Below are 16,703 nucleotides of genomic sequence, written 5' to 3' on the forward strand. Positions count from 1 at the left end.
ATTCCCCAGTTCAATGCAAAGACAATCAGCAGCTTCAGCTTAGGTCGCTCGTGGTTGGAATCTTCGTTCACATTGTATAGAAAATATGGAATAAATATCTTTGTCAGCAGGATAACGTAAAGAAGAAAAATGGTGGAAGGATAAATGTTACATTTCCTTTAACAATGTGAGAAAAGTGTTTTTCACCAATTTCCCAGCTAATAATGAATGGGTCTAGATGAAGTTTGTAAGTTTTTGATATGTGGTGTGACTTGATTGATTTTAAGGGGACTTCTGGCCCTTTGTAAAGGTATGGCCTCTACTGAGAGAGATTCTAATTGGTAAGATACTTATTTTAACAAGAGCCGCACCAATTGTCCGTCTCGTCAAAGCTACGCCCCCAAAACACACAAGCGCGAAGGTGACTTTTCTGTGACTTGCTGTTTTTTAATAACAATATTCTGTAGAATGAGCCTCCAGTCACTATTCATCATTATATTATTCCAATAAGTCTATGCAACTTCAGCTTTGACACCACAGCAGACGCTCTTCACAGCAAACCCTTGAGTAAACTGAAATGTGGCTGACAGCTCCGTAATGATGGGTCATTAACTGAGATGCTCATCAGATCAGACACCGGTCCGGGCTCCCCAGTGAGCCAGCTTTACCTAAATAATGTGCTTCAAAGGTTACACACAGATGCATTCACAACAAACCAAACACACTAAATCCAAAGAAAATCTATGTAGAGTGATGGGAAACCCTTAACTCGTTAATATTATACTTTGATATCTTATTTTAAAGAAGATGTATCTTAATTTAACTCCTGGGAAATCTCCTTCCAAAGTCTGAGGGCTCGAGTGGAGGAACCATCACCTCCTTTCAGTTTGAACCCAGACTTTGAAGTGGTCGAGACACAACCCTGCCTGAGGATACCAGGCTGCGCTCCGGCTCGTGTGGAGATGAATGATTGATGATAACGTCAGGAACTATTAAAAAGTAATCAGTAAAATCTTCAATCAAGTTTTGGTGGAGGTTAAAAGCCTCGGTACCGGGTTCTGAATAAGTTGAGAGATTAAGTTGACTGGGATAAAACAGGGGAACTTTCTTGACTACTAAATCTTTGTAATTTTGTGATTCATTGCGCGGTCAGATTCATGATCTTGTTTACTAAAGTTGTCCCTTTTTGTTCGGAATTCAAACATTCATTCAAACATGGGAGAAACCTTTCATATTCAAACTGTAATGACAATCAGACTTTCTGAAGGAATTTACCTTGTGATCCAGCAGTGGGCGCTAATTGCCAGCTTGACCTATTAGCTATTTGAATATATTCAAACAAATTGATTCATTGATTTTGGAAAAGAGACAAACCTATTGTTTTCTTGGTCCTTCAAATCAATAACGATTTAAATGTTACGTTTACCGACTGTGAGCTATAATCTTTTGACAAAGTTATTTTGTGGCCACTTACATTTGGGCAACATTTCACATTTTCAAAACTTTGTCCTCTTTTGTTGAATGAAAAACTAAGACTGTTACAAAAAGCTTGAGGTAATCAAAAAGACGGATAGTTCTAGTTTCGGCATCCAAAGATTTCCAATGAAACCCCGCTGCACCAAGAACAAAAGTAATTTCCAATATGAGTTCTAGCGTGAGATTGAGTGATCACATGAATATGAAGAATGAGTCGACCCAAAAGTGGTTTCTGTCGGCAAGTATGAGCCATGGTTTAAATGTTCTGAGAAGAAAAAGAATAATATACCATAATCAGATTTCCTATTGGTTCAATACAAACCGAATGACCAAGAGAGTCAAAGGAAGAACTCCCAAACAATATTTGGATGACATTTTTCTATTTGTCTAATAGCCTCCTTCTTTTAACTGTTTGCCAAGTGAAGGTAAATTAATAAAGTTACCGATACAGCGCGGCTGCGTCCCGCTCCAGGCGCCGTCACTTTCACAAAGTCTGGTTGCCGTGCCGACCAGAATGAGGGGTGGAGCGCAGGTGAAGGACACTTCTGATTGATAGATGAAACTCCGACCCTCTCTGAAGCCACCGACTGGAGTTCCTGGGTCACCACAAAACTTGGCTGTACAGGGACGGACACACGCACACGCACACGGACACACAAACACACACACACGCACACACGTACACACACACACACACACACACACAGACAGATCCAAATAAGTATGCAGTGCCGGGTGCTCACTCATATGGAGTAGCTCAGTGGCAAATTTTAATATTGCCTCCAAATATGATTTATGTTTGATATAGTATAATAACAGGCAATGAGAGTGTGTGTGTGTGTGTGTGTGTGTGCACATACGTAAGCACTGTGGCAGCATGCCGCTCCAGGTGCCGTTGGCCACGCAGGTCAGGACAGCTGGGAATGAGAGCTCATATCCAGGCGAGCAACTGTAACTCACACTGCTGCCCCATTCAAAGTCACTGCCCTGCAGTACCCCGTTACTGATGGCAGGGGGAGACAGGCAGGTCACCGCTGGGGGGGAGAGAGAGGGCGTTAGGAAAGAGAGAGAGTGAGAAAAAAAGAAGCATATATCCAACAACTGCAGGTGATGCTGTTTTGTTAAATTTGATATAATGGTTTAAATTGGAGTTCAGTTATGAAGAAAGTAGTTGTAACCTACTACCAGCACAAATTATTTGATACATTAGTACTAAGTAGTATTAGTAGTGATTTTATAACTGATATATAGATATTTAGATAGATAGATAGAGTTTTTGTTGATTCACTCACCTGTACATATCGGCATGTTCCCACTCCATGTGCTGTTTTGGGTGCACGTCCTCAATGCTGATCCGTCCTCCTCCATCCTGTATCCCGGTTGACACTGGAAGGAAATATTCTGAGTAATCGTGAAGTCCTCTCCGTATCGAAGGCCGTTCGCTGGCACACCGGGATCCCCACAGTTTATCACTACGCACAGAGAGGTTGGAGGGGGAGAGATGGAGAGAAGATTAAGATTATACTCAAACTATGGCACAAGATATTTGGAACACCTGCATGTGTGTCCTCAAATAAAAAAGACAGCGGATCAGTGAAGGTGGTAGAAGCAAAGGAATGGTCTGGTGGCAATGTATTAAAAGACTCTAAATTATTTATCAGTGGCCAACTGATATATAAACATCAGATTGTATATATAGGTTTAAAGATTAAGACTATAACTGACTCAAAGTTACTTTGATTTAAGGTATGACCTGAGTAGAAATGCATATTCCTCAATTATGCAATCCTTAATTCCTGATATGTTTTAGGCAGACATTGACCTTTGAAAAAGTTATAAACTTCTATCTCTGCACTAACAAATATTGTTTTATTTTATCATTTGAAAAAGTTAAATTTTGGGAGCAGTTTATCTCCACTATGGGTTCGACCTGTATGATCTTCATGATCTTTTATGGGCTTCACTTGCATGAATGAAACAACAGTGATATTAAAAATGCTTGACGTTGTCCTGGGGCTCTTTTAAGAAGCATTAGGATTCCCCTGACTGTGCTTATGAGGCGCTGTCCTTCATAGTCTAATAGGCAGTTTAAATGCCTTTAAACACAGATACTGTCATCCCTGTTAATAGATGTAGCGTAATCTACTGTAAAAGCCATTTCCTTTAAGTCAGGGATTCTCATGAATTTGTTTCTTCTTTCCAGGTCCATATATTTAAGAATTTTTGGTTTCTCAGCATTTCTCCCTCTTTGTCCCGTCCTGCCGGCTATTTTAAGACTTATCTCTCCGTGAAGTGTATTAAAGACAGAAATGAAAACGTAAAAAGAATATTGGAAGTCTCCGCACATGGGGTTCCAAGACAGGTGGAGTTCACCCAGGGACAAAAAGTAAAAATTGTCCTTCGACCACATGTAAATTGACAGCACTGCTGTAGATTCCACTAGCAGCTGTTGTATTTTTCTATACAAGCATGTAAAACAAGCAAGATTTCTTAGTCTGTGTAGCATGATTAACACTTAGCTTTGGCTGCATTTCATACAGCACCAGAGCGTGGTGTACTTTATGGTTAATTGCTCTTGGGAATTTCTTCCTACAGAGTTCGAAAAGCAAATTAGCTAAAGTAAACAATGATCAGGGTTATTCATGAAGCCAGGGGGATGAAGATTTGAGGCTGATTCCATTACTCAGACCCTCTACTGTCGCAGGGTAATTTAAAGCAGGGCATAAACCAGGGTCGCAAAAGGCTGGACAGGAAACCTTACAATCACGTTTAGTGATGTTTATGGGGTTGCAGACTTGACGTCATTGAATTTAATACTCTGGTTAAGTGATACATAAAGCTGACAGTCGGCCCTTTGGCTTCGAAGTTACCTCATGAGTTCACACGGAAAATAGTAAGGACACAAGAAACATATTGATACAAATTTCGAGGCATCAAATGTTAAATGATCCGTAAATCGATGTATCGGCCTGTAAGCCGTCGGTCAACACACAGCAGGTGACTTACTGGTGCAGTTGGGCTGTATTCCCGACCAGGTCCCGTTGGCCTGACACAGCCTGGTGGTGGCGCCATTGAGCAGGTAGCCGTCCATGCAGGAGTAGATGACGGAGTGAGAAAACGTTGTTCCGTCCAAGCGAAACACTCGGCCATTACTGGGAGTGCCAGGGTTACCACACTGGACAGCTGGGGGGGAGAAAAAGGAGAGAATGAGAGAGGGGAAGCCTTGTGCATGTCAATGAGTTTCAGCTCTATGACTTTACTTGTTTAAGTGGCAGTGCACGTGCATCCATGGATCTATTACTGGGGGTCGCTGTGGAGGTGCTGGGGTTTAGGAAGGTTTAAGTAAAATATCATAATCTCCCTACGTTTACAGAAGGGCTGCGTGCCAGACCAGGTCCCGTTGGGGAAGCACATCCTCTCCACAGAGCCAATCAGATCGTAGCCCTCCGAGCAGCTGAAGTAGACCTTGGAACGGATCCTGAAATCCGTCTGTTCCCGTGATCCCTGGGAGGGGATGCCAGGATCACCACAGGAACCAGCTGTGTCGCCTGCGGAGAGAAACAAGACGACAGAGTTAGGTCACCGACTTTAAAACTAGAATCATCATAAACCAGCGAAAAAGACATGAGGTGCTTAGAATAACCAGCTCTCGTGTCTTTTACTGATTTTCATTTAATTCACAACCTACTTCAGATTTTGGAACTGCCAATGGTACTTTCATTCATTCATGTTTAGGAATGTATAAAGCTTTCCATGGGTATCTGGATATGTTTTCTGTATACTTTTTATACTTATGGTAATTTTCCTGATTGGAAATCTGGTGGGTTCTATTTGAATATGTACGAGTGCTTTCCTGTGATTTGCCTAATTTCTGTTTATTCAGATAATAAACCTTAAATTGATCAATTTCAAAATCTAAAAATAGAAGAGGGAAAAAATAGAACAAAAATTTATTACATAAAATATCAATTTAACCTGGACTACTGACGGGACTCGACCTTGATTACTTGTTAGCTTTGTGTTGTTGTTCAACCAAAGTCCAAGATATTCCAAACGACTCATGCCAAAAAATCTAGACATAAAATCCTCACCATAGTCGTGAGGTATTGCATTTCTGAATAAAATGTACAACGTCTGTCTGATGTTGAAAGTTTTTACTCCATTGGTTTCCTGATGTTTAATTGACCTCTGGTGGCAGCTGGGTTGAGCCAGCACTGCTAAGTGAACACAACTCGGGAGTATGTATATTAAATGTCAATTAATGACCATTAATGGCACCTGAGTATGTAATGGTAGCTTACGAGTATTACTGGGCCTCACATATGTTGGTGACATGGGGCTTATGCTTGTCTTAAGAATGTGTGTGTGTGTGGGTGTCTGCCTGTGTGTAAGAGAGAGAGATTCGCTCTGCCCTTGTAGAGTCGCCTGGTCAGCAAATTCTGCCTGATAGACAAAGCATGCTCCTGGGAACACACACACACACACTTTCACACACACTGTTACACAAATGCACCAGCTTGAACAAATCTGCTGCTACCCAAACATTTTGTTCACTATTACCTATTTCTGTTAAAGGTCTAGAATTTGCACCAGCTGGTAAGTGCATACATTTAAAGTCTCGACCTGAATAACTGGTTCTGAATAGCGAGCAGAAAATGGGTTGAATATCTTTTGCAATTTTTACAGTAAATTTAAATGTGTTAACACCTTTTACAGCCACAATGGACAATAAATTCAAGGTGCTCACAAAACGCTTTGGGTGATAATTACCTACATAAGAATTTCCCCGATGTATCGTTTATGTTTCTGTGATTTTTTTCCCTCATACGTTTGACAAACAACCTATTTTCACATTGTCTCTGTTTGTACTTTACTGCAAATATCCAGAGGCCTGGTGCTAAATCGAGCATACACACGAACCCACCAACGACACGTAATGACATAACATCTTTTCTGTAAAGCCTCAGGATTTCAGACAGTGTCTCTCTGATGTAAATGAATGAGCCGCTGTCGTTATTTGTCTTTAAAAGCTCAGAAATGTGAGGAAACCATCTATTACAAGATGAATGATTTTCTTCGGAAAAAAATGTGGGAATGGATAGAAAAACGCTACATAACTCCGGGTGCAAACACAAACCCACGCACACACCTTCAGAGACACGACTACACCTCCCACACAACTCCCAGTGGACACTCACATACATAGATCCACAGTCACCATGTAGCCTCCGGGGTATCAGGTCTCAACAGGGTGCACAACCAATCTACCTGATGTCACTGGCTCACCCCTCTGTGTGTGTGTTTGTGTGTGTATATGTGTATGTGTGTGTGTAAGACTCCATGGGAGAAAGTGTTGTGAAAACTAATCTCTGTTGTTTCCCTCAGGTGACTTTGGAACAACCACTAATCGGTCACACACATTCATCTGCGGGCACACACTCACACACAGACCCACACTCACACACACACACGCACACTAGCATCTATCCTATAGAAAGATATGGCTGTAGTCTGGGTTTGGATGAATTTGTGTGTTACTGCGTTGGTCCTCATAACGCCGAGCACGAAAAATGACTCGACGATAAAATTCGCACTCGTCTGATCCAAGGACTTTATAGTGTAGGAAGACGCTTAGAGACCCTGAGATGACTGATTAAACAGTCTGGACATTATGTTCTTTCTTATAAAATATGTTTAAGTGAGCTGGCAGTGGACTAACTCTAACGTTTCAGAAAAAAAAAAGTCTCCTTCACTTACCCCCTCGCCTTTCAGGTGAAAGCAATACAGCCAGTACCCAGTTAACCACTTGTCAGGTCATTTATTACTGATGTATATATCATCTACAAAACCATCTTGCTTTTGTAGAACTTAGAAACGTTTATTACTGAGGTTTAGTTTGAGGTGGAACATTTCCTGCCTCTTGGGGAACAATGCAAGCTGGTTTCTCCTGTATTCAGTCTCTCCTGACTAAAGCTTCTTATTTTATAATAAATCTCATATCTCTTATATGAGATACGAGATATGAGATATGATATATATATATATATTTAGTCTCACTGGATTTGAACCATTTAACTTTCTAGCTCTGCAGTCGGTGTGTTTGTTTATTTAGCTTTTTAACATGGTTGAAAACCAAGGTCGTTCAATGCATAGGCTGGACAAAAGTAAAATAAACAATACAGAAACTGCTTTTGAGGCTCAGGTTCTTGGATAGAAAGGTTTCAAGTAATCCAAGGCTCACAGCAGCGGACTTCACAGTAATACTGAATACTGAAATACACTGGAATACAAGTAAAATCCCAAACCATTCATCTTATTAAATCTCTCTTAGTGTGGAAAACCTATAAAAAATGGCCCAGACTGTATACTTATAAATTTACAGGACATAATATATGAATGAATCATAAAATACAAATGTGGCAGCTTATCACAGGAGAAACCATTTGTCTATTGCCGGTGAAGGAGCAGAACTGCAGAGCTTGCACCGCTGCCACAGACACAACCCTGATCTCTGCAGGGCTCTGGCACGGACCTGCAGAGATCAGGTAAAAAACTGTGAGACGCTGCTTCTTAAACTATTACCCTCCGTTCACCCTGCGTCTCCCCCCGGGCGATTTTCTGTAAATAACAATGTGTTCTTAGTCAAACTCATCTGGAATCTGTTTTCAGACAGTGTGTTATGTAAGTGGCAGCTGGGAGCCTCTTATTCTGGAGAGCCACAATCATGCACCCAGCCAGCCAAATGAGAAGAGCATAACTAAGATGGATTGTTTGCACATCACGGACGGTGAGGTGGCTCTCTGACTGGAGAGATTCTGGCTGGATAAGTGTTGATATATGGAAATATAGTCAATTCAACAGGGAGGAAGTAAATGTGCGCAAAGTAGTTTACAGGGACATCACAGTGGTGAATCTACAGTAACACGATATTATCTGTAAATCCACACACAGCTGCTGCGAGAGAAAATGGAGAGGACACTTTCTGCTGAGGTTATATATTCATCTGCTCTTGTTTGTTAGTTAGAAGCAAAAACTACTCAACCGTATTCCATAAAATGTTGTGGAGGGATGGAGCATGACCCCTGGAGGAACCCACTCAATTTCAAGACAGATAAAAATCCGGGAGCGGATCCATGAACAGTTTTTGTACTTTCTTTAACAGTTAATGTTTTTAAACATTTACATTAATTTCTCAGAGAATAAATCATGGATCTTAATGGACAAAAATCAAGAGTTTATGGGACGGATATTAATGAGTGTGTGCAATTCGGTCCAAATAAAAATATGTATTTAATGATTTTAAATGTGGTTTCATGAAGGGACTGTTATAGGTATGTATTTTACTACATGTTTGACTGTGTTATGCAAACTACATCCATCCGTCACTACTCTTACTCTTCCTTTCACACACACCAACCTAAATTCACTCGCACTACTCCGCTCCTCCGCTGGCTACCAGTGGCTGCCCGCATCCGGTTCAAAACACTAGTACTCGCATACCATGCTGTAAACAGATCAGGTCCAGTTTACATCCAGGACATGGTCAAACATTACATTACATTACACATATCCGTACATCTGAAAGTTTACACATCTTCCGCCGAAAACTAAAAACACACCTCTTCCGACTGTACCTTGAATAAAAAAAAACAAAAAAAAAAACTAACCACTTTTGAAACTAACACTTTGGTAGCACTAAAATGGCACTACCTTATAGCACTTTGTAGTTTTGCTTTATTTCGAAGAAATTGTACTGTCTTGATTCTTGTTGTTCTTGGTTTGTACCCTCGGGGTGGAATGCACTTATTGTAAGTCGCTTTGGATAAAAGCGTCAGCTAAATGAAATGTAATGTAATGTAATGTAATGTCTTGTAGGTCGCTTTCTAAAGAAGAAGCTTTGAGAACTGTCTGTAAAAGTGGGCTCGCAAAGAAAACATGGTCCATCACCCGAGTTACAGGTGCTTTAAGAGGACCTTATGCTCTGCAGCTCCTTTAACAGACAGATAATGATATTTTTTCTTTTCATGTGGAACCTGCCCTCTCTCTGACCATCCCTCCCTCCCATTACAGAGCGCGAAGGGGTCGAGACATGAATGAAGTGCTCCACACTCCATTGAGTCTACGCGTTTCAAGAGTTCTCGCCTTTCATCTGTCACTCCTATCCATCTCTCCATCTCGTCCTCTGATTGCGTGGAGTTTTTAAAGTTGATATATTCAATAGAGGTTAAGATGGTTACCAGAGCAGAAGGGCATGGGGGCACTCCACATCCCACTGAGCTGACACGTCCTGGATGATTCTCCTTTCAGCTGCCTCCCGCCCAGACAGGAGTATCGAACCGTTGAACCGAACGTAAACTTCTCTCCGTTCAGCACGCCGTTGGGTGGAGAGCCGGGATGACCACAATCTACGACTAGAGACCCAGAGAGAGAGAGAGAGAGTGATGAAGGAGAAGTACACATACAGTGCTCGTCTTGACTCAACAGAGCTTTATGAAAAGAGCTGCAGAGATCGATGTCGAGAGCTAAAGACTCAGATTCAGAAACAGGACGATGCCTGTAGGATTAGGAGAGAAGAACAGAGCAGAGAAAGAAACAGTGCTTGCTAAAATGTGTGCCTCTCTTGGAAATAAGGCAACAAAGAACTAGAATTACTGGTAAGCCTCTGCTAACCAGTCCAGTTTCGATCTGAATGTCCTTTTTTCCCAGACTCATACGAGGTCACAGGGATCTAAACATTGACCTCTGGAATCTTATCAGTTGATGTTTGAGTCCAATGTACAACTTGTCATACTTTAAAGAAATTCCCTAATGGCAGACTTGAGAGATCAAGCTTGTTCACTTCATCTGTGAGTTTAAGTGAACATTTTTTTCCAAATTTGAAAGGATTTACTGAAGATGTTGTTGAGAATTGGTGATAAAAAACAAATGCATGTCAGAATAGTTCTTGCATAATCTGCTCGTCCCGAAGATCGTAGGGTAAAAAGTCGTAAATAAGGTTCATACTAACCGATACATTCAGGGAGGGGTTTGTCCCACTGTCCCGTTGGTTGACAGCTCAACACAGGCGACCCGAACAGGTAAAACCCCGGGTTACAGTCGTAGAACACCACGGTGCCGAAGGTGAAGTTGCCGTGCTCTATTTTACTTTGGCGAATGGAGTTGGCCGGGATGCCTGGATCAGAGCAGTTGACCACTATACACAGAGAGACACAAGCATGGAGACACACATACAGACAGAGGAGAGAAGCACAAAGAGAAAGAGACAGATATAGAGACGTATGTGTTATTTGGTAGGAACCAGAGAGGACCATTTCCCTTCCCCCTTCCATCTTTCAACAGTATTTTGCACTGGGATTAGAGCTCGGTAAAAATAATAGAGGGCATAACTATGAATATGTGGTAAAAGTGGATGAAATGATGAGGGTGGGTGTAATGAGGTAAATATGGCAGTGGAATGACACAGCAGCGGTGCAGTGTAACGACTTGGCGTGATTACGCTGCATTTTTACCCAATTCGTTGGCACTTTATTCTGTAAAGTGGGCAGAAGGTCGATGTAGAAATTCACAAGAAAAGCTTGTTGCTGTGATTATTAGAGAAAAAAGATTTGAGCTTGGAGCCAGGAAAGTGTTTGAGGGATGTTAAATATTAAATGTACCTCAAAACTCCATTGAATAATAAAAAAGAAGACACAATTTAAAAGAAATGTTAACTTTTCCATCCTGGCCATTAAAGGTTTTTACACTGAATAAAGTTATGGGTAAAATTGAGGTGAAATGAAGTTGGGTTAAATAAGGATGGTTCCTGTAGAAGAGGGCAGAATGGGTAAATAAAGATAAGGGGTGGTTTAAAAAGTGGAATTAAAGGTCAGGGATAAATAAGGTTAGGGGTGAATACACTTAACTTTTCTCCCCACCTTTACACGTTGGGGGCGGGTGGCTCCACTGGCGGTTAGCCTGGCACTGAGCGCGTGCAGGCCCCTCCATTTCATAACCCCGGTTGCAGAGGAAGCTGACCCCGTCGTTGAGGTTGAAGCCGTTTCCCACCGTGCGACCGTATATGGGACTTCCTGGATGGCCACAGCTGATCGCTGCAGGGAAGAAAGTGTCAGTCCTGGAAACATGGACCTAAATAAAGATTTCTAATTGGATTCATTATATATTTGAGATTGTGCAGTAACATATAAGCATGCCTCAAAAGAGAGGAGTAATAATGAATTCCATGACAAACAATGAGCAGGCAAGGTTTCTAATTATCTCAATACTTTGCGACTTCTTTGTGCCGTATCCTTGTATACTGATATATGTACATGCTGAGCAGTCATTTGATTTAGATGGCTGACATTTTGTGAAGGTTTCGCCACATGTTCTCAATAAATCCAATTTGTTCAGATTTCTCCTTGATGTCACAGCCTCAAAAAACACACAAGCTAAACCAGGCCTGTAAATCAGAGGCTGTCTCTAGAAAAAAAAGCACAGATTTGGACCAATTATCTTTGCCTTTTCCTACGGCAATTCACATGGCTCATTACTTTGAAATATTAACATCTGCATTAGAATCCAGTGTCCTCTGTTGGTCATTGTGCATGATTGTTATTCTTTCTGTAAATTCTGTGCACTGGGGCCAGTTAGAAGCTTTGTACGTGTGCCTTTTCCTCATTGTGCTGTCGGCGTGTGTTTCTGATGCGTGCAGAAACAGACAGTGTATGGCTACTGCCTGCCCCTCGCTCATCTGCTTCACAAACCCTGTGTTTCCTTAAAAGAACGAGAGGAATCTAACCGTAGTAAAAGTAGAAAAAAGGAAGAACTATATGGGTAAAAAAGAGGAGGAGTAGACAAGAGAGGAGATGAGGGAGAAGAAGAAGAGGAAGAGGCCAAGATCCTCTTGTCAGTTGATCAGTGAAAATCAGAAGTTTGTTTACACGCCTAAAATACAAATTTATTTGACACCGCCAGCGTGCCCTGCAGCTACACACACACACACGCGCACACACACACGCGCACACACACACACACACACACACACACACACACACACACAGTCTCATCATCATTCTGTGTTTGTGTCTCTAAACAAGAGCCTCTCATCTCCATAATTACAGTATAATTTGGCTGTAAAATGATTTCCCTCAATAACTCCTGCATGAATAACCTCAATAAAAACAGCGAGCGCAGAATCGCTCCTCTCGCATACAGGGACGGATGCACGATCATAACCACAGAGAGCAGATGCATCCATTACCCGAACATAACTGCCTTTTTTTGTTGTTGTTTTGTTTTTAGAAAACCTTCTACTCCAGAACTGTGACACCGTGTCTCCATGTCTGTCTTTTGAATATGGGACTTATTTTGCAAAGAGTCTCTATTGACGAAAGGCGTTTGTAATTGTCTCGAGGTGTCACCCGTCGTTGCCACTCTAATTGTGCCCAGTTACCGCCGAAAACATTTAGGGCGCTCGTAGCAAATCACCAATTTTAGAATATTTTCACGGTAGCCTGGACGCATAAGGACCTTCTGTTTTTATCCTCAAGCCCAGCTAGTTATCTCATGCAGTCCTGTATATGAGACTGTTGGTGTCAGACTGGGTCAACACGACAAAGTACAGACCTTATGAAAAATGTTTATCCTTCACTACTTCACCTCCTACTTTCTAATTTGTTCTTTTCCAATCAAACTAATTATCTAACACTACTGAACACTTACATACACATGAGCACACCAACACAATAACACACATGCAGCCGCACAAACCCCAAAGGGTAAACTCCCATTAGTATTCTCTGAATTCTTATTTTTGCTATCACTGAACCACAACAAAGATATGACTGCAGGTGCTTTTTTTTAATGATGTTCTAGATCACATCTCATCCAGGGCTACGCTCCTGATTCAGTTATTTTCCAATCTACTGAGTCAAACTTGTCCTGTTGCAAAGGACATTTCTGTCAATAACAATCAATATGTTTTTATTTTATTTCCCCCACTGACATTTAAATATCCATTTCAAATCATTTTAACTGGACTTGAAGGCCGCTTTTCTCAGTTACTGACACTATTTTTCTGTTTCGGCTGTTTATCTTTAATATCCAATCAATCAGGACTTGTTGAATCCAATGCGACGCATGAAAACTATCATATCACAAAGCACATCTTAATTTGCCAAACAAAAGCTTTTCATTGGAGACGTACGACTTTGAGTCTTCAACTGCACAGGCAGATATAATATGTTCAATCAAATAAAAGAGCTGTGCACTTCACTATCAAGCCTTTATTTTCCAACTGCCTCCATTTCAATAGACTCTGGGGCCTTGATTTGGTATCAAGCAAACTAGAATATTTAAAAAAAACTAATTTGTTTGCCTGCAGATTGTGCGAAACATTATGTGCCTCTGTTGATCGTCTGCAACCCTGCACACACACGTAATGTAAAGAAATCAAAGATAATTCTCCTCTAGTGTTTTATGATTTCTTAGTTTCTGATTGCTAAACTACATGAAGATTGTGAGTGCCTGTGTTACCGTAACAAAGGCAATAAATGTTTTATATATATATTAGGGCTGGGCAAGTTAACTCGTTTCAATGGAGTTAACTCAAGTGATGAGTTAACTCGATTAATTATTTTATCTCGCATTCACTCAGGTTTGATTATTTATTGTTTTATTGTGAAAGTCAGGCTTTTATTTTGTGAAAGTCTGTTGCTGACTGCTGCAGAACAGGAAAAAAGAAAATAATGCTGCAGAACAGGAAAAAAGAAAATAATTGGCGGATAAACAATCGAGTTAACTCATCACTTGAGTTAACTCGATTAAAACGAGTTAACTTGCCCAGCCCTAATATATATATATATAACACGGAGAGAGACATGTCAGGGATTAAGGACAAATTAGTGTATGTGTGTGTGTGTGTGTGTGTGTGTGTTAAGGATCATCTTGTTTCCAGTCGTATCATTTTGTTGAAGGAACAGGCAGCAGTCTAGCTCAATGGTTGTCACGGAAACAGATATATGTAAGTTGCGAATCTTTAATTTGTCAGAGGTAAATGTGTGTGTGTGTGTGTGTGTGTGTGTGTGTGTGTGTGTGTGTGTGTGTGTGTGTGTGTGTGTGTGCTTTCCTCACATATGCAGACGGGCAGATGGCCAGACCACTGGTTGTCTTGGAGACAGATTCGAACCGATGAGCCTATTAGTCGAAAGCCGGGGAGACACTGATACACGACCGTGTCGCGGTAACCAAAGTTCTCCCCGATCACCTGACCGTTCACGATGCCTTCTGGGATTCCACAGTGGCCAGCTGGAAGAGAGACACAAACACAGGGGACGAGAGAAATTCAGAGTTTGACCCAGAAATGTCGTTTTTTGTTGGAAGAACTTTCATTTTAGACTTCATTTATTGCTAGTTTTCAGATCTTTAACTGTGATAGTTGCCCCTGATGCCACATTCAAAGTTGAGCTCTACAAGTGAAGGCACACAGTAGGTCTTGTGTTATCTTGTTACTATGAACCCCACACCTCATTATGAAATATCACCTGCCTAACATTCTCTCTCTCTCTGTGTGTGGGTCGTTTTCATTTTAAAATTCTGTAATCTAAGCAAGAGTGTAAAAGCCAGCAGTTGCAGCGTGAATATATGTTTTATTAAACATTTCCACAGCTGTGTTTTCAAAAGCGTCAAACTTTCAAATGACCGTCCTTGAGCATTTGAGATACTCAGTGTTTACTTGGTGACATCTCACCAAACAGGGATGTCGGTCCCTTCGCTCCCTTTTGATCAGATTCAGTCCCACAGGTCTGACTGAAGCACAGTGTTCTTGTAACATTTCTTTAAAAAAGGACTCCGACAAAAGAACACTGCATACGTACATTTTCTGTTCTCAGAGTCTGGACGAGAGAGAGAGAGAGGGAGTATTGATTTCATTATTTACAGTAGATGAAAATCTGCGCTGTGTCCCTGGTGTCAGCAAATGCAATTCAAAGACAGTCAGGGATGGTTAGAGAAGGAGAGGAACAAAGGTTGCCTCATATCGCCTGTCATTTCATACTGTCCTTTAGGGGTTGAGCAGAGTTGAAGGGCGTTACTTTGGTAAGTCACATACTTTAACGCCTTGAGTGTGTTGTAGAATGTGGAACGAACAGGCTTCACAGTAAAATATCACTATACTATTCAAATAATAAATACAAGGAAATTAGTTAAAACTGTGCTTTGGCTTGTTTAAGCAGGGAAATAAAAAATATCTCAAACACTGACAATGAATGAATAAAGATGGACGTTGCATCCCCACTTCCTCCAGTAATGTAGAAATGAAGACAAAATATTCTGGATACAATCGCTTGCACAGTTGTGATAGAGTGATGAGAACTACATAAAATGGCAGAAACCATCTTTGAGAAAAAAAACCTTTGACGTGTACTTTTGACTATTTAATTTGGCCCATCTGCTACCATGGAGGAGCAAGGGTTGATGACACTGCAGCCGGTCACAAGGTGGCGATCAAGATGCTTTGCCTTCACTTCTGTATACAGTCCATGGTCTCAAATACTTTATCTTATGCAACATAATTCCGTAAACAGAGTTTGCTTCTAAAAGAGTATTTTTTTTACATATTTTACATCCTTATTTACTTCTTTTAAGATTTCAGGAGTGTACGTGGGTTATTCACTGAATCTTGTAAAAATCAGCTTTAATTTCTATGATGAGTGCAAACAACAAAACAAATTAAGCCAAATTCGTTTTGAAGAACATTAAGAAAAGTTATTGAATAAAAAATACTGTTCATAGGACTGGATTGATTTTTTTGTTGTTGACAGAATCATGCCTCCTCATCAGTTTGGGTTAAGTTACACTGAACTCTCTGTTTATAAATTGCATCTCATATCCCTCCTCAGCCCTGTCAGGTATTCTGGGAAACGCTGTTTCTTCTGAGGCTTCGTGGAGAAGTGACAGCACCATGTCATAACATCTGTTACCTCTGGTTGGCACGCCAACAGAAGAAAGTAGCTGATTTCTTCCTGCCTCATATATACATGAGAAAAAAACAGATTCAGAATGAACTTAATAGGAGCACAGGAGAAGGTTCCTCGCGATGGTGTTGGTGGTGAGGTGAACAAGGCCAGAGGGAAGCAGCTGTGCAGCCAGATGAGAGGTGTAGGGCAAAGACCTACTTTTGATACCAGATCTCATTAGACCGACTCGTAAAACCCCATGTTTCAACCCCCCCCCTTGTGTGTGTGAGTGTGTGCGTGTGTACTAATAAGTCC

The 16,703-nt window shown here is 41.1% G+C and overlaps 1 protein-coding gene across 1 annotated transcript in view; it reads right to left on the bottom strand.

Annotated features, from left to right (window-relative positions):
• LOC133026467 (CUB and sushi domain-containing protein 3-like) overlaps positions 1 to 16,703 on the bottom strand; it is a 313,843-nt gene that overhangs the window by 13,416 nt on the left and 283,724 nt on the right. Inside the window, exons 55-63 of the mRNA XM_061093362.1 lie at positions 14,566 to 14,739; positions 11,358 to 11,543; positions 10,463 to 10,648; positions 9,693 to 9,866; positions 4,821 to 5,003; positions 4,462 to 4,638; positions 2,748 to 2,927; positions 2,316 to 2,489; positions 1,899 to 2,072 (exon numbers count right to left, since the gene is read on the bottom strand). Coding sequence (XP_060949345.1) covers positions 1,899 to 2,072; positions 2,316 to 2,489; positions 2,748 to 2,927; positions 4,462 to 4,638; positions 4,821 to 5,003; positions 9,693 to 9,866; positions 10,463 to 10,648; positions 11,358 to 11,543; positions 14,566 to 14,739 — 1,608 coding nt within the window. The remainder of the gene's footprint in view (positions 1 to 1,898; positions 2,073 to 2,315; positions 2,490 to 2,747; positions 2,928 to 4,461; positions 4,639 to 4,820; positions 5,004 to 9,692; positions 9,867 to 10,462; positions 10,649 to 11,357; positions 11,544 to 14,565; positions 14,740 to 16,703) is intronic.

This window comes from Limanda limanda, chromosome 19, assembly GCF_963576545.1.
Source record: "Limanda limanda chromosome 19, fLimLim1.1, whole genome shotgun sequence".
Taxonomy (NCBI): Eukaryota; Metazoa; Chordata; class Actinopteri; order Pleuronectiformes; family Pleuronectidae; genus Limanda; species Limanda limanda.